Source organism: Nerophis lumbriciformis, linkage group LG34, assembly GCF_033978685.3.
Source record: "Nerophis lumbriciformis linkage group LG34, RoL_Nlum_v2.1, whole genome shotgun sequence".
Taxonomy (NCBI): Eukaryota; Metazoa; Chordata; class Actinopteri; order Syngnathiformes; family Syngnathidae; genus Nerophis; species Nerophis lumbriciformis.
The window spans coordinates 21,177,437-21,199,798 of NC_084581.2; the positions used below are offsets into that span (position 1 = coordinate 21,177,437).

Below are 22,362 nucleotides of genomic sequence, written 5' to 3' on the forward strand. Positions count from 1 at the left end.
AGCAGGTCGTCTCTCTTTTGGCCACTGAAGGCTGCAGCCAAAAAGTAAATGAAGCCGGCAGAATCAAAGCATTGAGAGAAAAGTGCGATGATGGAGCAATTTTACTACACAGGGGGCTTCTTAATGTAATGTTTCATCCTGCGAGGATTCCCCAAGTATCAGCCGGTGTTAGGCGGATTACTTCAGTAATCCTAGACAGACTTATTCTTAATGCACAAGACCACTCTGATCCAAACCACCGTGTCACAATACTATAAGACCAGACGAAAAACAAACCCCAGTTTTCCTCGCTGTGGTTTTTCCCAAAGCAGATGTTGATCCCTTGTCTTTTTATGCCCTTATGGTGGACTGTCTAAGTCTGTCTTCAAGTCTTTGTGGTGGACCACAATGGCGTGAGCCAGACCAGAAAAATGTCTAACTGGAAGCTGAACTTGTCTAAGAAAATAATTCAGCGATTTGGAAAACCCTACCAGTTTTGGCCGGGTTCAATTCCAGGTCTTAGTTGTGATAACCTGAATTTTCTGTTTTTGCGGCGGGGTACTATACTAATACTACTATTAGTATAGTACTGCGATACTAATGAATCATATTCGGTACTATACCGCCTCTAAAAAGTACCGGTCCCCCCACCACACCGCCATCCGTCGTGTCATTGCTGGTTTACGAGCAGAGGAGCATGTTCGGCAGCGCAGAATCACGGAGTACTTACAAGCAGACAATGTGTGTAGGCAGAAAAATGGAGAATGGACGCATTTTGGCTTAAAAACTAAAGACAAAGGTGAAGTTATAACACTGAAACGCCCTCAGGAAGAGGTGCTTTAAGACATGGCTAGCTAGCTAGCGGCAAACGTCCGTCGGCAATGTTTTAGCTACTTCTAAATCACTGATGCTTGCCTCCATGGCGACAAATAAAGTAAGTTTCTTACAAGTATCATCCCTGCAGGACGAGAAATAGCTAAACATGCTTCACACCGTAGCTCACCGCCGTCCCCACTAATGACGCCGTTCTTGAATGTAAACACATGCCATGGGTGGATCTACACCTGACATCCATTGTAATGATACCAAGTACAGGAGCGTATGTAGTCGATTCTACTATGATTAATTAGATATTTTTAGCATCCCAAAATCTTCTTTCGTTTAAAAAAAATGCATATTATGTTTGTAATGTATGTAGTGACTTGGTATCGGATTGATACCCAAATTTTTGGTATCATCCAAAACTAATATAAAGTATCAAAAAACAGAAGAATAAGTGATTATTACATTTGAACAGAAGTGTAGATAGAACATGTTAAAAGAGAAAGTAAGCAGATATTAACAGTAAATAAACAAGTGGATTAATAATTAATTTTTACAGCTTCCATCCATCCATCCATCTTCTTCCGCTTATCCGAGGTCGGGTCGCGGGGGCAGCAGCTTAAGCAGGGAAGCCCAGACTTCCCTCTCCCCAGCCACTTCGTCCAGCTCCTCCCGGGGGATCCCGAGGCGTTCCCAGGCCAGCCGGGAGAGATAGTCTTCCCAGCGTGTCCTAGGTCTTCCCCGTGGCCTCCTACCGGTCGGACGTGCCCGAAACACCTTCCTAGGAAGGCGTTCGGGTGGCATCCTGACCACATGCCCGAACCACCTCATCTGGCTCCTCTCGATGTGGAGGAGCAGCGGCTTTACTTTGAGCTCCCCCCGAATGACAGAGCTTCTCACCCTATCTCTAAGGGAGAGCCCCGCCACTCGGCGGAGGAAACTCATTTCGGCCGCTTGTACCCGTGATCTTGTCCTTTCGGTCATGACCCAAAGCTCATGACCATAGGTGAGGATGGGAACGTAGATCGACCGGTAAATCGAGAGCTTTGCCTTCCGGCTCAGCTCCTTCTTCACCACAACGGATCGATACAGCGTCCGCATTACTGAAGACGCCGCACCGATCCGCCTGTCGATCTCACGATCCACTCTTCCCCCACTCGTGAACAAGACTCCGAGGTACTTGAACTCCTCCACTTGGGGCAAGATCTCCTCCCCAACCCGGAGATGGCACTCCACCCTTTTCCGGGAGAGAACCATGGACTCGGACTTGGAGGTGCTGATTCCCATCCCAGTCGCTTCACACTCGGCTGCGAACCGATCCAGTGAGAGCTGAAGATCTTGGCCGGAGGAAGTCATCAGGACCACATCATCTGCAAATAGCAGTGATCTAATCCTGCAGCCACCAAACCAGATCCCCTCAACGCCCTGACTGCGCCTAGAAATTCTGTCCATAAAGGTTATGAACAGAATCGGTGACAAAGGGCAGCCTTGGCGGAGTCCAACCCTCACTGGAAACGTGTCCGACTTACTGCCGGCAATGCGGACCAAGCTCTGACACTCATTATACAGGGAGAGAACTGCCACAATAAGACAGTCCGATACCCCATACTCTCTGAGCACTCCCCACAGGACTTCCCGGGGTACACGGTCGAATGCCTTCTCCAAGTCCACAAAGCACATGTAGACTGGTTGGGCAAATTCCCATGCACCCTCAAGGACCCTGCCGAGAGTATAGAGCTGGTCCACAGTTCCACGACCAGGACGAAAACCACACTGTTCCTCCTGAATCCGAGGTTCGACTATCCGGCGTAGCCTCCTCTCCAGTACACCTGAATAGACCTTACCGGGAAGGCTGAGGAGTGTGATCCCACGATAGTTGGAACACACCCTCCGGTTCCCCTTCTTAAAGAGAGGAACCACCACCCCGGTCTGCCAATCCAGAGGTACCGCCCCCGATGTCCACGCGATGTTGCAGAGTCTTGTCAACCAAGACAGCCCCACAACATCCAGAGCCTTAAGGAACTCCGGGCGGATCTCATCCACCCCCGGGGCCTTGCCACCGAGGAGCTTTTTAACTACCTCGGCAACCTCAGCCCCAGAAATAGGAGAGCCCACCACAGATTCCCCAGGCCCTGCTTCCTCATAGGAAGACGTGCTGGTAGGATTGAGGAGGTCTTCGAAGTATTCCCTCCACCGATCCACAACATCCGCAGTCGAGGTCAGCAGAGCACCATCCCCAACATACACGGTGTTGACACTGCACTGCTTCCCCTTCCTGAGGCGGCGGATGGTGGTCCAGAATTGCTTCGAAGCCGTCCGGAAGTCTTTTTCCATGGCCTCCCCGAACTCCTCCCATGTCCGAGTTTTTGCCTCCGCGACCGCTGAAGCCGCACACCGTTTGGCCTGTCGGTACCTGTCTGCTGCCTCAGGAGTCCCATGAGCCAAAAGAACCCGATAGGACTCCTTCTTCAGCCTGACGGCATCCCTCACCGCCGGCGTCCACCAACGGGTTCTAGGATTACCGCCACGACAGGCACCAACTACCTTGCGGCCACAGCTCCAATCGGCCGCCTCGACAATAGAGGTACGGAACATTGTCCACTCGGACTCAATGTCCAGCACCTCCCTCGTGACATGTTCAAAGTTCTTCCGGAGGTGGGAATTGAAACTCTCTCTGACAGGAGACTCTGCCAGGCGTTCCCAGCAAACCCTCACAATGCGTTTGGGCCTGCCAGGTCTGTCCGGCATCCTCCCCCACCATCGCAGCCAACTCACCACCAGGTGGTGATCGGTAGAAAGCTCCGCCCCTCTCTTCACCCGAGTGTCCAAAACATGAGACCGCAAATCCGATGACACAACTACAAAGTCGATCATGGAACTGCGGCCTAGGGTGTCCTGGTGCCAAGTGCACATATGGACACCCTTATGTTTGAACATGGTGTTTGTTATCGACAATCTGTGACGAGCACAAAAGTGCAATAACAGAACACCACTCGGTTCAGATCCGGGCGGCCATTCTTCCCAATCACACCTCTCCAGGTTTCACTGTCGCTGCCAACATGAGCGTTGAAGTCCCCCAGTAGAACGAGGGAATCACCCGGGGGAGCACTCTCCAGTACTCCCTCGAGTGAATCCAAAAAGGGTGGGTACTCTGAGCTGCCGTTTGGCGCGTAAACGCAAACAACAGTCAGGACCCGTCCCCCCACCCGAAGGCGGAGGGAAGCTACCCTCTCGTCCACCGGTTTGAACTCCAACGTGCAGGCTTTGAGCCGAGGGGCAACAAGAATTGCCACCCCAGCCCGTCGCCTCTCACTGCCGGCAACGCCAGAGTGGAAGAGAGTCCAGCCCCTCTCAAGAGAAGTGGTTCCAGAGCCCTTGCTGTGCGTCGAAGTGAGTCCGACTATATCTAGCCGGAACTTCTCCACCTCACGCACTAGCTCAGGCTCCTTCCCCCCCAGCGAAGTGACGTTCCACGTCCCAAGAGCCAGCTTATGTAGCCGAGGATCGGACCGCCAAGTGCCCTGCCCTCGGCTCCCGCCCAGCTCACACTGCACCCGACCTCTATGGCCCCTGCTATGGGTGGTGAGCCCATTGGAGGGGGGACCCACGTTGCCTCTTCGGGCTGTGCCCGGCCGGGCCCCATGGGGACAGGCGCTCGCCATCGTGCCCCACCTCCGGGCCTGGCTCCAGAGGGGGGCCCCGGTGACCCGCGTCCGGGCGAGGGAAATCTGGGTCCTTTGTTTGTGTTCTTCATCGAGGTCTTCGAGCTGCTCTTTGTCTGATCCCTCACCTAGGACCAGTTTGCCTTGGGAGACCCTACCAGGGGGCATAGAAACCCCCGGACAACATAGCTCCTAGGATCATTGGGACACGCAAACTCCTCTACCACGGTAAGGTGGCAGCTCAGAGAGGAGGTTTTTTACAGCTTGTCCCTCATAATTTTGACAAAATAATAGAATGGAAAATGACACAATATGTTACTGCATACGTCAGCAGCTAAATTAGGAGCCTTTGTTTGCTTACTTACTACTTAAAGACAAGTTGTCTTGTATGTTCACTATTTTATTTAAGGACACAATTGCAATAAGAAACATATGTTTAATGTACCGTAAGATTTTTTGTTGAAATAAAGCCAATAATGACATTTTTTGTGGTCCACTTTTATTTAGAAAAGTATCGAAAAGTACCGAAAAGTATCAAAATACATTTTGGTACCGAAATATTGGTATGGGGACAACACTAGTGGGGATCATGGAATAGCCTTTAATAAATAATTGTCAATCTTTGTAATACGGCAAAAAAATTGCCAAATCACAATCAATTCAGAATGTTCCAAGAAATAAATATGTTCTTCGTCATATCGTTAATATTTCGATTAACGCCTATGTTTGTAAACGTTAACCCCAAAGTCTCCTGACGTATGTGTGCTCTACAAGTCTACGAGTCGCTAAATAGCGCCGGGTCAATAAACATAAACAAATAATACATAGCAGTTTCTAAAACTTTTGTTCACTTCCTGTTCTCAATTTATTCACAATATACTCCATAAGTAATAACAATACAAATACATAAATAAATAATTGGTGAAGTAAGTTATATTTCATATGGTGAGAGGAGTAAGATTATCTAGAAAATGAATGGATGAATGATAAATTCAGACTGTTTATCATGGTTCTTCTTATTTGTACTTTGTAAACACTTTAAGTTTGAAGAGTTTCTTGAAGTGGATCATATTAGTACATTGTTTGATTTCTTTGCTTAATCCATTCCATCATTGAATTCCACATACTGATATATTGAAGGTCTTAAGTGTTGTACGTGCATACAAATGTTTTACATTACATTTTTCTCTAAGATTATATTTCTCCTCTTCTGTTGAGAAGAATTGTTGTATATTCTTGGGTAGCAGATTATAGTTTGCTTTGTGTATAATTTTAGTTGTTTGCAAATTCACTATGTCATGGAATTTCAGTATTTTCGATTCAATGAAGTTCCACTGTATATCTACATAAAAGTCAAATCTGTAAAAAGTTTTAAAAAAATATATATATATATATATATATATTTTTAGACACATTGAACATATCGTGGTCATCCGCCATGTTTTTTGTTTACTTTCGACTGGAATGCTTCAAGGTTGTCCTTGGAAGGCCCTTACCTCCCAGTTTCCTTGAATGCCCCATGAGAGCAGTGTGTTACATAAAGAGTTCTAACACTACAATGTATTCCACTCCTGTATGTTTACGTCCACCAGGAGGTTATGTAATTGTTGTCATTGCTTTGTTTGTCTGTCAACTAGTTAGTTAGCCAGCAACATAACTCAAAAAGTTATGGGCGGATTTTCTCGAAACTTTCACCAATTGTCCAAAAATTTGGATCATTTCTACTAAATTACCTCACGATGACGTTTCTGTGTGTGTATGCTAATGACCCCGCAGAGACAAAAGCGGTGGGAGTGTTTTCCAGTTTTCTAGTTTCTAGTAGTTCCTGTGGCAGAAGACGGAGCACTACTCGTTCAACACCAGCATAGACAGAATCTCTCCGAGCTGATACAAAGAAGGGCTCAAGTCACACACACAATGAGTATGTTAACAAGTTAACATGACACAGAACTGAACACCGCCTTATCAGTGAATCAGAGACCCCAGGAGAGTGTTTTCTCCTGGCAGTGACCGTCTTGGACTGACAGCCGTACAATAGCAAGGACTACAAGCTCCTCCTTCGTGAAACACTGGAAAATGACACCATGGTGAAGACACCCTGCTTTGGGACAAAAAGCAGATGTGTGCTACAAAAATGCAAGACAGGGGTGTCATCCAAATATGTTGCTGCTTTGGAATGGCTGAAATATCCAGAATAATGTTTGCATATGTTTATTTTGTCGAGGAAAAGTCACTGCAGAAGAAGACAGTGAGTGGACAAGCTGTTGATTTTTTTTCACACCTATTTCTGAACAACCTGGTGCAATCAGGACCACACACACCCTCTGTCATTTTTGCCTTTCTACGCATATCAGCACGTCTGATCAGACTCGACATGCAAACCATTCGCTTGACCTTTGGCCTTGCGCTGACCCTGCCCTGCCCTAGTCCACCACATGACTGGCATTCCCAGGATTCCCTGCCCTCTCCTCCAAAATTCCACAGACACAACCCGCCCCCACTACCACCGACACCCACCCCCCAACACCTGACTCTTGCCTCTTTTGTCAGCCCACCTCGTCCAAATTGTCACTCTTGGACCACCACGGTCCCCCAAAGGCAACTTCCTTTTGAAGGATATAAAATAATTAGTGTTTAAAACTAGGATCTCTCAGTAATGTTTCATGTTTATCGTCAATAATACGTCCTTATCGGTGAGACGTGTCAAACTCGTTTTCATTGAGGGCCACATGGCAGTTATGATTGCCCTCAGAGGGCCGTTTTTAATAGTGAATAATACACAGTATGAATATAAATGTGTATATATAAAAAATGTATATAGTTGTGTCTTTTTTACGTCCGCTGTACAAAACCAAATCTTTAGATGGTACTGTTTAGAACTGGCAGCTCAGTCGCCACAATGTTATCATAATATTTGCCGTTTTTTTTTTTTTTAAAGCATATAAATTTGAAAAAATGCATGGAATTAAATTAAAGGGAATAGAAAAACGGCAGAACTGTTTTTTTACGTAAAAATTCATGCAAGTTTTTTATACTGTAAAATCTATGGTTGTTGTGTTTTATAGTGTATTATTACTCTTTATTGAAAGTGGATTTTACTGGAAAAAATGTTTACTGTAAAAGTTTTACATGAACAGTTTGTTGGATTACTTGCTTTGAAATCGTAAGTCCATCCATCCATCCATCTTCTTCCGCTTATCCGAGGTCGGGTCGCGGGGGCAGCAGCCTAAGCAGGGAAGCCCAGACTTCCCTCTCCCCAGCCACTTCGTCCAGCTCTTCCTGTGGGACCCCGAGGCGTTCCCAGGCCAGCCGGGAGACATAGTCTTCCCAACGTGTCCTGGGTCTTCCCAACGTGTCCTGGGTCTTCCCCGCGGTCTCCTACCGGTCGGACGTGCCCTAAACACCTCCCTAGGGAGGCGTTCGGGTGGCATCCTGACCAGATGCCCGAACCACCTCATCTGGCTCCTCTCGATGTGGAGGAGCAGCGGCTTTACTTTGAGCTCCTCCCGGATGGCAGAGCTTCTCACCCTATCTCTAAGGGAGAGCCCCGCCACCCGGCGGAGGAAACTCATTTCGGCCGCTTGTACCCGTGATCTTGTCCTTTCGGTCATAACCCAAAGCTTATGACCATAGGTGAGGATGGGAACGTAGATCGACCGGTAAATTGAGAGCTTTGCCTTCCGGCTCAGCTCCTTCTTCACCACCTGGTGAAGAAATCGTAAGTCAAGCAGATATTTAAGTATTTATCTTTATTTGAACAATAACATTGTTTTGAAATGTATGATGATAAAATATTTAGTTTTATTATTATTGTTTATTGTTTATTGTTTATTGAATGGATCCTCAGTAGCTGACGCCAAGGCGACTGCTAGTCTTCCTGGGGTCCATGTAGGAGCATACAAAATAAAAATAAAAATAATACATGCAATTATACAAAGGAAAAATACAACATATTAGAGATGATTAAAGTGTAAATATATGAAATTGTACGCAGTACATTTATTTTTGTGATACATTTATTAAGAAAAGATAGGGTACTTTATTTATACATATTTCCACGCTTTCAGGGGCCACACAAATTGATGTGGCGGACCAGATTAGGCCCCCGGGCCTTGAGTTTGACACCTGTGTTATAGACATTCAACACCTGCATATTTCTGAGTTTGGTCATTTAGCATTCATGCATTTTTTTAAACCTTATTTCGACATTAATGGTAACACTGAGTCTTTGTTATGGAAGCAAAAGATGAAGGTTCCTATGTTGCTACATATCCACCAATTGCAGAACAGGTCGTCGTATCTTATATATATAGATTATAGTTTGCATTGTCTTTTGTTGCTATGTCAGAGCCTTCTTTGTATGCGTACATGAGCTCATTTGATGACTTTGATTTACAAGGCTTTCCTTGGCCTTGCTCCATCCAATTTAATCTTTTTCCCACAGAGAAGCCACAGTCATTATGCCCTATATGTTCTACAGTGACATTTATATCTTGCTCGAACCGCTTTGGGAAAAATACGTCTCGTCGCCTCCTTTGCTTGGAACACCCTACAGACCAAACTGAAACTGTCAGAGCTCATTTCTTTTAGTGCTGTTTGTGCAATTCTGAAAAACATGTCCAATGGACAGTGTTTGTATTTTTAAATTGTTGATCTGTTCTAAATGAATGTAACTTATGCCACACTTTCATCATCTAAAGCACTTTGTTATGCAGTCATTAGTCCAGACCTGGGCAAATCAAGGCCCGGGGGCGGCATGCGGCCCGTTAAGATTTTCTATCTGGCCCGCCGGACATTCCCAAATAATTTTTTAGATCTTTAAGAAGGAAACTGTAGCTGCCTTTATGATGTGCAGTGATGTTTTCAAATTACCGTAAGTCTTGATCTATACAAAGTATTTCAATGGTTGTAATCTGCGCTTTTGCATGATATACTAGTTACTATGGTAATCTAATTAGTTACTATGGCAATGTAATTAATTACTATGGAATCTAAGTCACAGCAGCTCAGATGAGGCACCAAGCAGTGTGGGTGGGGAGCGTTTCCACAGAGTGTTTCCAGAACGGCCAGCCTGAAATGCGGGTGTCAGGGACAGACGCGGAAGGAGATTTTTACAACAAAGTTCTAAAGCTTAGTGATATATCACATATATCAGATTGTAGGTGGGGTTTTTTACCCTTCACGTTCATATTTCGCTGTTTGTTGCATTTTTGTTGGGTTTCGCTTGATTGTAAAATATGTCGATCGAGAGGGGGTGTGACCTTCGTATGTTGTCAGTATTCAGTGTTTTATTGTTCATAGTTAATATTGTAAATCCCACATTCTTTATTGTCATGTACATTCTGGGTGTCTCATTCAGTAAAAAAATTTAAAATTCCATTCCGGTTTTTTAGCCTTCAATCAGACATTATTGTGAGGTTTTGTATTAGTGTTTCTCTAAATTTGTCCCCCGAGTCAAATTAATTGCCCAGGCTGGCATTAGTCTATTTACTATTTCTAAAATTTTCACATTTGTGATGACATGCAATGCTGACCTCTTGGCCAGTTCCCCTTTGTAAAAGAGCTCTTGATGTCAATGTTGTTTATATATTTAAATAAAGATCAATACATAAGGCAAGGCAAGGCAACTTTATTTATATAGCACTTCTCATACACAAGGCAGACTCAAAGTGCTTCACAGACAACAAAGTGAAATGAAAGAAAATAAAAGCAAAATTAAAATGCAGACAATAAAAATAAAAACAGTGCGGACGTTAGAAGTTAAAAGATTAAAAGATTTAGCTGAAAGCTAAGGTGAACATAAAAGTTTTCAGTCTAGTTTTAAAAGTAGTCAGAGTTGAGGAAAGTCTGACACATCTTCAGGAAGTTTATTCCAGCTATTTGTTGCATAGTGACTGAATGATGCTCTCCCTTCATTTGAGTTTACTCTGGGAACCGCTAACAGATTGGTCTCAGAAGATCTTAGTGATCTAGAGGGCTTATATAGTGGGAGCATATCAGTGATATACTTCGGCCCTAGACCATGTAGTGATTTATATATAGGGGCGGCATGGCGTAGTGGGTAGAGCAACCATGCCAGAAACCTGAGGGTTGCAGGTTCGCTCCCCGTTTACCATCCAAAAAAGTCGCTGCCGTTGTTTCCTTGGGCGGGACACTTCACCCTTTGCCCCCGGTGCCACTCACACCGGTGAATTGAATGATGAATGACAGGTGGCGCAAATTGCAGCCACGCTTCCGTCAGTCTACCCCAGGGCAGCTGTGGCTATGAAAGTAGCTTACCACCACCAGGTGTGAATGAATGATGGGTTCTACATGTAAAGCGACTTTGGGTACTTAGAAAAGCGCTATATAAATCCCAGTTATTATTATTATTATTATTATATGTGAGCAGGAAGATTTTGAAATCAATTCTCTGATGTACAGGGAGCCAATGTAAGGATTTAAGAATTGGTGTAATGTGCTCACATTTTTTGGTCTTTGTTAGAACTCTAGCAGCAGCGTTCTGAACAAGCTGTAGCTGCCTGACAGTTTTTTTGGGAAGACCTGCAAGGAGACCATTACAATAGTCTAGCCTACTGGTAATAAAGGCATGTACAAGTTTTTCTAAGTCTTGAGCTGACATGAGCCCTCTAAGTCTTGTTACATTTTTGAGGTGATAGTAGGCCGATTTTGTTACTGATTTGATGTGACTGTCGAAATGTAAATCAGAATCTAAAATAACCCCAAGATTTCTGGCTTTATTTGAGGTTTTCAGGGACAGTGATTGAAGGTGTTGGATGACTTTAAACCTTTCTTTTTTAGCACCAAAAACAATTATCTCAGTTTTATCTTCATTTAGTTGTAGGAAATGTTGGCACATCCTGTGTTTGACTTGCTCAATGCACTGGCACAGGAGATCTATGGGGCGATAGTCATTTGGTGATAGCGCTACATAGATTTGGGTGTCATCGGCATAGCAATGATCCATCCATCCATTTTCTACGGCTTATTCACTTTTGGGGTCGCGGGGGGCGCTGGAGCCTATCTCAGCTACAATCGGGCGGAAGGCGGGGTACACCCTGGACAAGTCGCCACGTCATCGCAGGGTCAACACAGATAGACAGACAACATTCACAATCACATTCACACACTAGGGCCAATTTAGTGTTGCCAATCAACCTATCCCCAGGTGCATGTCTTTGGAGGTGGGAGGAAGCCGGAGTACCCGGAGGGAACCCACGCAGTCACGGGGAGAACATGCAAACTCCACACAGAAAGATCCCGAGCCCGGGATTGAACCGAAGACTACTCAGGACCTTCGTATTGTGAGGCAGATGCACTAACCCCTCTTCCACCGTGCTGCCCCATAGCAATGATGGTCAACGTTATTATTTTGCATGATTTGTCCTAGTGGGAGCATATAGATGTTAAATAAAGTCGGCCCCAAGATCGAACCTTGGGGGACTCCACACGTTACGTTGGTTGGTTCTGATACAAAGTCACCAATGGAAACAAAATAGTTCCTATCTTGTAGATATGACTTGAACCAGCTTAAAACGGTGCCTGAGATCCCCACCCAGTTTTCCAACCTGTCCAAAAGTATTGAGTGGTCGACAGTGTCAAATGCAGCACTGAGGTCCAATAGCATTAATTCTGAAGTTTTGCCAGAGTCTGTGTTTAGACGGATGTCATTTATAACTATAAGAACATTCAATGCACCTCCATTTTTCTGCATACTAGTGAAACTTTCGGACAACATCTGAAAGTTAAACAGTACAACTATTTATTACCAGGCAAACTAAAAGGACGCCTAAGAACGATCTTAAATATTTGCACCTGTCTGAAATGCAATGTATAAACTCTTATTTGGACAGTTGCACATATGTATACTGTCTATTTTGGAAACTCTACCTTCACCCACGACCAAGAAATGCAGCTTTTCTACATATTTTTTAAAGAAACCTGGATAGCTACTTTGCTACTTTTAAGTGTAAACAAATCACTGTAGCTGCTTAATGTGCTTCTAGTGAAACATGTATCTCTCTTCTTTCAGCCCCTGCAGAAGAATGGACAAATCTCCAGTCTGACAAGTTTGAATGGACACTCAGAGGACAACACACTGGCAGAAGGTATGTGATGTTTATTTACCTTGTGGTTGCGTGTGTGTGTGTGTGTGTGTGTCTATAATTCTTTTTTCAGAAGGTAGGTAAGTTTTGTGTGTATCTTCCTGAGAACCAGCATCCATTGCAGTGGACATCTTTTTTTTCAGATATATGTAACTCTAAAAATAAAAAAAATTGACCAAAAATAGATAACAGAGAATGCGTGTTCTCAGGAAGATATATAACACTATAGCGCCAACCATGGCTGCCCCTTCCTCTAGATCAGGGGCCCCCAAACGATAGTCCTCGGACCAAATCCGGCCCACCAGTGTACACAATCTGGCCCGCGGGACGTCCTAAATTGTTTTTTTTAATCTCTCCTGTCCAGCCGCTGAGGCAAATAGTATTGTTGATGTAGATGCACATATCTGCTGTACAGATGTACTTTACAAAAGAAAAGTGTGGGCTACTTCTCTTTTGCCTTATTTGTATTTGACTCAATAAATGTGTGGATATGTAATGTTTGGTGCAGTGGAACCGGTGCAGGAGGGGTTAGAAAGCAGAAGACAAAAAAAGATGACCCAAAGGGAAATTGCGGGGACAAGACAAAATATATATATATATATATATATATATATATATATATATATATATATATATATATATATATATATATATATATATATATAAAACCCTAACCCTAACCCTAACCCTAACCCTAACCCCTAACCCTAACCCTAACCCTAACCCTAACCCTAACCCTAACCCTAACCCCTAACCCTAACCCTAACCCTAACCCCTAACCCTAACCCTAACCCTAACCCTAACCCTAACCCTACCCTAACCCTAACCCTAACCCTAGGGTTATATATATATATATATATATATATATATATATATGTATATATATATATATATATATATATATGTATATATATGTATGTATGTATATTACGGCTGTCAAAGTTAACGTGATAATGACGCATGAACTATAAATTTCAATAACGGCAGACATTTTTTAATTTTTAATTTTTAATTTTAATTTTTTTAATTTCTATTTGACCCTCGTGCCGTGCCATAGCAGGGGGAACTTGGCTGCAATTCACTTGCTACTGATGAGCCACAAGCGAGCAGAAATAGACAAAGGAAAGTCAACTTTTTATAAATATCAGGTTGAAAGCCATGGCAAGTTGTTCTCCTGACAAGAAAATACTATTTTTCGCCGTGAGAATAGGCGACATCCAGGTGTTGTACCGAAATCTGTTACCCATCGGAATTTGGAGTTGTTCCCATGACGTTTGTTTGATGGTTAAACGGCAAGCCCAAAGAGGAGGAGAAGGAGAACGCTTGCGTAAATGGCGTAAACTATCCTTAATGCTGAAACGTTAGTTGTCAGAATTTCAGCATTAATAATAACAATGGACTCATACTATAATAAATGATAAATGGGTTGTACTTGTATAGCGCTTTTCTACCTTCAAGGTACTCAAAGCGCTTTGACACTACTTCCACATTTACCCATTCACACACACATTCACACACTGATGGAGGGAGCTGCCATGCAAGGCGCTAACCAGCACCCATCAGGAGCAAGGGTGAAGTGTCTTGCTCAGGACACAACGGACATGACGAGGTTGGTACTAGGTGGGGATTGAACCAGGGACCCTCGGGTTGCGCACGGCCACTCTTCCACTGCGCCATGCCGTCTATGATGAAAGTAAGTCATTGATTTCCAGAATATGTGTAATTTATTAATGCTGAAATTCTGACAACTGACGTTTCAATCCATGATAGCTTTTAATCCGGAAAATGTATGTGTGTGAGAGAGAATCAACAGCTGATACAATGGACTCATACTATAATGAAAGTAAGTCATTGATTTCCAGAATATGTGTAATTTATTAATGCTGAAATTCTGACAACTGACGTTTCAGCATTAAGGATAGTTTACGCCATTTACGCAAGCGTTCTTCTTCTCCTCCTCTTTGGGCTTGCCGTTTAACCATCAAACAAACGCCATGGGAACATCGCCCCCTGGAGTTACAAATTCTGATGGGTAACAGATTTCGGTACAACACCGGCAGCAAACACCTGCTGCGCGCATCGTTCGGTGGGTGGCGCTTCACTTCGGTGTTCAGATTACGGTTAAGGTGCAGTGATAACATAACATTCGGATTGTTACTGTGACTGATTTAGTAAGTAAGATTAAATAAAAGCTCAACAGAAACGAAAGATATATATATATATATGAGAGAGAGAGAGAGCGAGCGACGCAAGTAAAATGTCAATTATGACAGGGCACTTCATATGAAATTTCACCACATTATTATCCACTCCACTTCCTTCCCTGTCACTGATAATTTCCCACTACATTGTCCCTGGACCCTATGGTGCGCAGTGTTAATATTCTGGCCTTATTAGTCTTACTGGTCTGATCCTATTGGGGTCGAACCCAGTTGTGGCAAGAAGGTTTAATAAATAAGTTTTAAATGATATTTTGTTATTTTGCATTAAAAATATTTAATTAATTTTAGTCCAAAACATGCATCTAATTCAATTCAAGTTTGAGTCAAATACTATAAAAATTATTTAAGAATGGAAAAAAAACGAAAATATGTTGTAATCGGGATGCAGGAGCCTCTAAATAAAAACAATTCTTAGGGCTCCAATTTAGCTTGGGGTGGTCCTGGAACCAACCTTTCAGACCCTATTGGTCTTGGAAATGTAGGAATGTGCTCTTTGCCTTAATTAGTCTGTCTGAAAACGTGGACAATAACATAGCAAGTCTGGAGGTGCTGTCAGGACACCATGATGTCTCCAATTTATTATGATTGCGCACCTTCATCCTCAACCTGCAGCGCTCCATCGCCACAGCTGCATCTGCTTATTTTTTTTGCCATCTCTATTGTGTCAACCTCGATCTGGGATAGCCGCAGGGGCGTGTACACCCTCCCTAAATATTTATCAGGCCGTGACCCGGGGCCCCTGCACAAAAGCAGCATGCGTGCTTCATAATATGTTATGGCCAGAGGGGATAGGGTAACCCAAAACGACTTAAAACGCTGAGAAGTCTCACATACCGCTCTCTCAAATAAGCACTTTAATAAGCTATTTAATTAAGCAACTCTGTCCATTTATGGTGTAACCCTACACTTCTCTTTGGCGCGCGGATTCAGATTGGATGAGGTGATGTAGCTTGTCGACGGAAGAGAGTAAGCGACTTGTTGAAAGGGCCTCCTCGTTACTGTGCGTTAATTATTTCCGAGGAAAAATAAGTCACTGAAGAGGGGGGGGGGGGAACACTGATGGATGATGTAACACTAAGAGTTAATATTGGGTGTTTTAGCCGTTTATCATCCATATTTCTTGTTTTTTTGCTGTCAGGAAGACTTCCACATATTGTTTATATATAGATTATAAAATAAGTGTTTGTAGCAATTGTAACATAAAATAAAAGTATAAGAATTCTATTATAATAAGAAATAAAATCCTGTAGGAAATAATAGTTATAACATTTTTCAGTTACAAAGTCAAGCTGTTGCCCTTAAAGGACCTATATTAACCAGTGGTGTGCTGTCAGGGCCAGCAAGGCCTTCTCTGTTGGCCTAACATAACCAGAAATCATGATCATAATTAAAGATAAAAGTAATTTTTAATTTACTTTCTCTAAATATCTAAAATTATTCATATTCTCTTTATGTCATATCATGCTCCTTTCAGTGCTGTTGTTTTTAGGTTAGAGTTTGTATCCAATCAAAATTTAGATAGCTTATGCTGTAAGAAATCTGCCCGGGGCCTTCAGAATCAACAATGCAGGCGTCTGTGCATTGTAAGTGAACGGACACATACAGTTGATAGACAATTGCGATAGTCAATCAGATCACGAGTTGTTGTCAGTAAGGCCTTCTTTCTCAGTCTAAGTCTAAGTTACGCTGTGATTGGATACTCACTTGGGAGTCCCAAGTGAGTATCCAATCACAAGTTGCGAAAACAGGAAGTGAGTATCTGGTTTTCTGTAGCCATAGAAAGCCACAGAAAACTCACCGGTACTCACAAAGAAGAAGAGCAAAATGATGATGAGGTGGCAGGTATATATTTGCAAAGCCATTTTCAAGAAGGATACTTAAGAGAAACTACATCTTGTGAGACGAGGTTGGCCGACACCGGAAGCTATCCCGGCGGTGAAGTGGTTCGCCCGCGACTTTCACACGAATCAACCGACTACGACCAACTACCGACTACGAGCGGTACCACTGGCTTATACGGCGTCGAATGGGTGCTACAAATTGTGAGTTCAAATATTTTATTTCTTAATTTTTTCATGTTTCATTTGTTTTATACAATTATTTTAATTTTGACAGTACCACGTAATGTTTTAATTGCTGAAGCGGGTTTATTGAAAAATAGGCCGTTTTGTACACTGTTGAGGGGATTCAATACGAAGTAGTGTGCAAGTGGGTTTCTGTATAGTACCCCAAGCCGTGTCCATGTGGTGACATAAATTACAGTATTTTGAGAGGTGAAGTCCGACTAAGTAAGACATCCCTGGAGGCCTAGGTGAGAAACGCACGGCCTGCCACTAATATTAACTGTTGTCACGGCGGGGTTTTCGCAGCTTACTGCGGGGTTCATTCTCCCGAAATGCAGACGGACCACTCCGGACATGGCGTGCAGGTAAAAACATGATTTAATTCTCAAAAAATCAAAGGAGTACAAAAAACGGAAAACAAGCCCAAGGCACTACGTGCTGATCGCACTTGGAGCTATCGCTATCACTTAGTATGGACTTGAGACAAGTAATACTCACGAAGACAAGGCTACCACTTAGCATTGGCTAGGAGACAAGCAAAACTTTCGTAGACAGGTTGCATGAAGCAAACAATGACGCCAGGCCGACTGACAGGCAAAGGCAGGCTTAAATAATGCCTCTGATTAGTGCTCGGGAAGCAGGTGAGCGGGCGAACACTAATCAGAGACAGGTGAACACAATGAACAACCATGGCAACCAAAACAAACTCAGAGGTGCAGAAACAGGAACTAAAGGAGTCCAAAACTAACAGAAAATATAAAACATGATCCGGACCACGGATCATGACAACTGTACAGGCAATGCTTATCAGCAATCAGTCTTTTCAGGAATTTGCAATGTCGCAATTCCGTCAATTCACTCAAATTCAACCAATCCCCACAGATGCAGTGCGACATCGCACTTGTCTACTACCAGCAACATCTCCACATATTTTGGCCAATCTTATTTGTTTCTGATTATTGCTCAAATACACGCATCAACTGTCTAATCATAATGTTTGTTTGTTTGTTTCTTGTGTAGACGAAGCGGGAACAGCAACATGTAAGAATATATCAACTCTTTATTGTTCAAATGGCACAATTGTCATCCTTCCGTCTATTTTAGACTTACTTACTGTTCCTGTCTACAGCGCTAAATCTTTTGGGTACATATGTGGTATATAAACATTTAGCAACCTACTTCCTAGTTTACATGTATTTTTATATTTATTTAACATTTATTTTATCATGTTAAGGCAATTAATAACTTATTTTTATTTGCAATGCCTAGCAAAGAGACAGCATTTTCATGACAAAGCTGTTAAAATGGGATGCAAATTTCATTCCAAAATACAGCCTGAAATTGTTACCAGCTTTTGTGCAAAATATGACATTACTTCAAGTAAAATGTCTATAGACGTTCCTGGATGACATTCTGACAATAAGATTGCATTTGTTTACAAATATCGGGGTCTTTTCTTAAGATAATTTTATTTATGCGAGCGAGTAATTGGCTGTAATTATCAATCCAAATTCCAAAATGTGATTAATCTAATTAAAAAAATATATTTATTTGACACCCCCAGTTATAATGAATTAAAACAGTCCAGTAATTTGACTATGAGCTCGAAGTATGTGCTTTTACTGCCTTAGTGTCTACTTCTTAGGTCTGTGTTAAATGAGTGAAACATCAATACCTTTTTTTCCCCCCCTATGCTTTTTGAGGTTACACGTAAATTGATTGATTCTTTTTCTACAATACTTTTGTCTTTATTGACAACATATTGCTTAAGCCGATACGTGCTTGTTTATTTCCCAAACCAGATGGAAATCCACTTCCTGTTGAATGTTTTTTTCTTATTTTGTTTTAATTGGCAAATTTCCATTTATACAACCTCAAGTTTTACAGCATGTGAAGTTAGGCTTTAATTGAAAAAAAGTGTTGTCTTGGCTGCTTTAAAAGTAGGTAAGATTGGTAAATGAACCATAACAACTACACCTATTTTGTAAGTTAAGCATTACAGTAGCATTGATGCTAACTGCTTGATTTGTTTTTGGTACGATGGATGAAATTACACGTTGCAACCGTCGGGGGAGCTTTGGAGATTATTTTTTTTCGAGATTATTGCGGAACCTGGGTTTTTGTACACCCCACTTTTTGTATAATTCAGTTTCACCATAATGTATTGGCCAAATGTTATAACATTTTTTGCATACTGTCTTGGTTATGACATGGACTGACCTAATTTAACCTAACTTGCCGGTGTATCATTCCCCGTAAATCAAGTGCCCAAACAAATAATCCTAAGAGTAGATAACTCAGTGTCTGGGCTTTTTTAACACACAAAATAAGCCATCATGGAGCCAAAGAAAGTTGCGAGTGACAGCACTTTGATAAAGAAGATGAAAAATAGAGATGTCCACCTCAACCTCCTCATGCTCTCTCAGGGAGAGCATATCCCAAATTCCAAGCTGCTGTTTTGAGGCATGTTAAAAAAAAAAAAAGCACTTTGTGACTTCAATAATAAATATGCCATGTTGGCATTTTTTTCCATAACTTGAGTTGACTTATTTTGGAAAACCTTGTTACATTGTTTAATGCATCCAGCGGGGCATCACAACAAAATTAGGCATAATAATGTGTTAATTCCACGACTGTATATATCGATATAGGTTGATATCGGAATCGGTAATTAAGAGTTGGACAATATTGGAATATCGGATATCGGCAAAAAAGCCATTATCGGACATCTCTAATGAAAAACACTATTAAATTCAAGAAATAACTTGTAGATAAGTGCCTTCCACACCCAACTGATTGATAGCATAATTGTTAATCAAAATAATGGTATCACATAAAGTAATACTGTATTTTTCGGAGTATAGGTCGCTCCGGAGTATAAGTCGCACCTGCCGAAAATGCATAATAAAGAAGGAAAAAACATATATGAGTCGCACTGGAGTATAAGTCGCATTTTTGGGGGAAATGTATTTGATAAAACCCAACACCAAGAATAGACATTTGAAAGGCAATTTAGAATGAATAAAGAATAGTGAACAACAGGCTGAATAAGTGTATGTTATATGACGCATAAATAACCAACTGAGAACGTGCCTGGTATGTTAACATAACATATTATGGCAAGAGTCATTCAAATAACTATAACATATAGAACATGCTATACGTTTACCAAACAATCTGTCACTCCTAATCGCTAAATCCCATGAAATCTTATACGTCTAGTCTCTTACGTGAATGAGCTAGTTGATTTGATTTGATTTGATAAATAATATTATTTGATATTTTATGGTAATGTGTTACCGTATTTTCCGCACTATAAGGCGCACCTAAAAACCACAAATTTTCTCAAAAGCTGACAGTGCGCCTTATAACCCGGTGCGCTTTATATATGGATAAATATTAAGATTCATTTTCATAAAGTTTAGGTCTCGCAACTACGGTAAACAGCCGCCATCTTTTTTCCCCGTAGAAGAAGCGCGCGGTGCATGCTGGGATATGTGACGTTTCATTTCCATTTGTGTGTTTATGTAAAGACCCCAAAATGGCTCCTATTAAGTGTGTTGTCTGTCTAATTATAAATAATGCAGACGAGGCGTGTTAACTGAGTTCTCAACGTTTACTCACAGCGTGCTAACTGCCAGCATACAACGCTTCTCAGGGCTACCGCGCATGCTCGTAACTATCGTTGCATGCTGGGTAGTGTAGTTGTTATATTTGCTAGCTCATAACAGCACATTGAGAGACACGCTTACGCGCTTAATTCAATACTCGCCGTCATTCCGGGTGGATTGACAAAAGACCTCCAGCCGCTAGATATTGGTGTCAACAGGGCATTCGAAGCTAGACTGCTAACTGCGTGGGAACAATGGATGACAGAAGGCGAACACACCTTCACTAAGACGAGGAGGCAGCGCCAGACGACGCCAACATCTGCCAGTGGATCGTAAATTTGCTCAACTTTTCACTTCGGACACCGAAGACGAAGGATTTACGAATGAAGAATAACTTCAGAAAGTGAGCGCTATGTTTATTTTGTGTGTTGTGACATTAACGTTCGAGCAACATTATGTTGCTATTGCTCTGCACTATTTTGAATTTTACTATGTTTGTGATTGCACATTTGCGTACATTTTGTTGTTAGAACGCTGGTTTTTAATATATTATTAAAGTTTGACTGACCTATCTGACTGTTTTTTTGACATTCCCTTTAGCGCAGCGTAGGCGCGGCTTATAGTCCGGGGTGGCTTATTGGTGGACAAAGTTATGAAATATGCCATTCATTGAAGGTGCGGCTAATAATCCGGTGCGCCTTATAGTGCGGAAAATACGGTAATAATTTCACACATAAGTCGCCCCTGAGTATAAGTCGAACAAACAACGAACAATGAAAAAACTATGAAAAAAACTACGACTTATAGTCCGAAAAATACGGTACATACGTACATTTTGATGTAGTTGTTTGGTCTATCGAAAGTATTTAAAGTCCAACTGAAGTGATTAGAAAATATTTTTCAGGTTTGATAAGCACCTTTAAAAAAGTAAAGCAGACAAGTCTTAATTATAGTAATATTTCACCAGGTATCTTCTGTTTCTCTCTCATTTCCTGGCATATGTTAGTAATCATACATTTGTGCTATGAAATTGACAAATTGAGCAGGATCATGATGAATGAGCAGCTGCAGTCCATGCATGAAAACTTTCCTGCCGTTATTAATGTAACATGCCATCACTTAAAGGGAGACAAATGAAGGCGTAAACATGTGAAGTTGTTAAAAAAAAAAAAGAAAAGCAGACTGCAGATAGAAGTAGCTCAGGGAGTGCTAGGAAAGGGAGGTATTGACAGAATGGAAAAGATAGCAGGAGAGTGAAAAGGTATGAAAGTATTCCTTCTCTACCTCTCATGTGGAACCTGATAAAAGCCAGCGGTGCACTGTGGGAGTCAGGAAGCGCAATCGGACTGATAGCGGCCAAAGACAACAAAAGGACAGGCTGCACATCAAAAGGACAAAAACACACACATGCCAGTGCACAAACACACACCCATGATGTCTTCATGTCAGATGTGCGGCAGTGTTGACAAGAGGTGGGGGAAATAATCCATTTTTAGATGCATCGCAATTCGGACATAGACAGAATCGATTAGTAAACGCAGATGATCGATTTATTAATTGTAAATAAAGTAATACAGATAGTTCTAAAATTTGGCTGACTGCAGCAAGCCACCTCACCGAGAGATCCGACCAGCTCCTTTCACACATTTTCATTACTTTAATAAATGTGGGAATTAATTTAACTGTTTCTTATTCCGAATGAATTGTTTGTTAAAGTTGCAAGTAGGGATGTCGATAATGGCTTTTTGCCGATATCTGATATTCCGATATTGTCCAACTCTTTAATTACCGATACCGATATCAACCGATATATACAGTCTGTCACGAAAGGGGGGGGGGTCGCAGCTTGCTGCGCGGTTGTTCTTTCAAGATGCAAAGACGGCTCCGGACGAAGGCGT

At 42.2% G+C, this 22,362-nt stretch overlaps 1 protein-coding gene across 1 annotated transcript in view; it reads left to right on the top strand.

Moving 5' to 3' along the window:
- Positions 1-22,362, top strand: part of akap12b (A kinase (PRKA) anchor protein 12b) — a 93,435-nt gene that overhangs the window by 33,277 nt on the left and 37,796 nt on the right. The window contains exon 2 of the mRNA XM_061929539.2: positions 12,496-12,571. Coding sequence (XP_061785523.2) covers positions 12,496-12,571 — 76 coding nt within the window. The remainder of the gene's footprint in view (positions 1-12,495; positions 12,572-22,362) is intronic.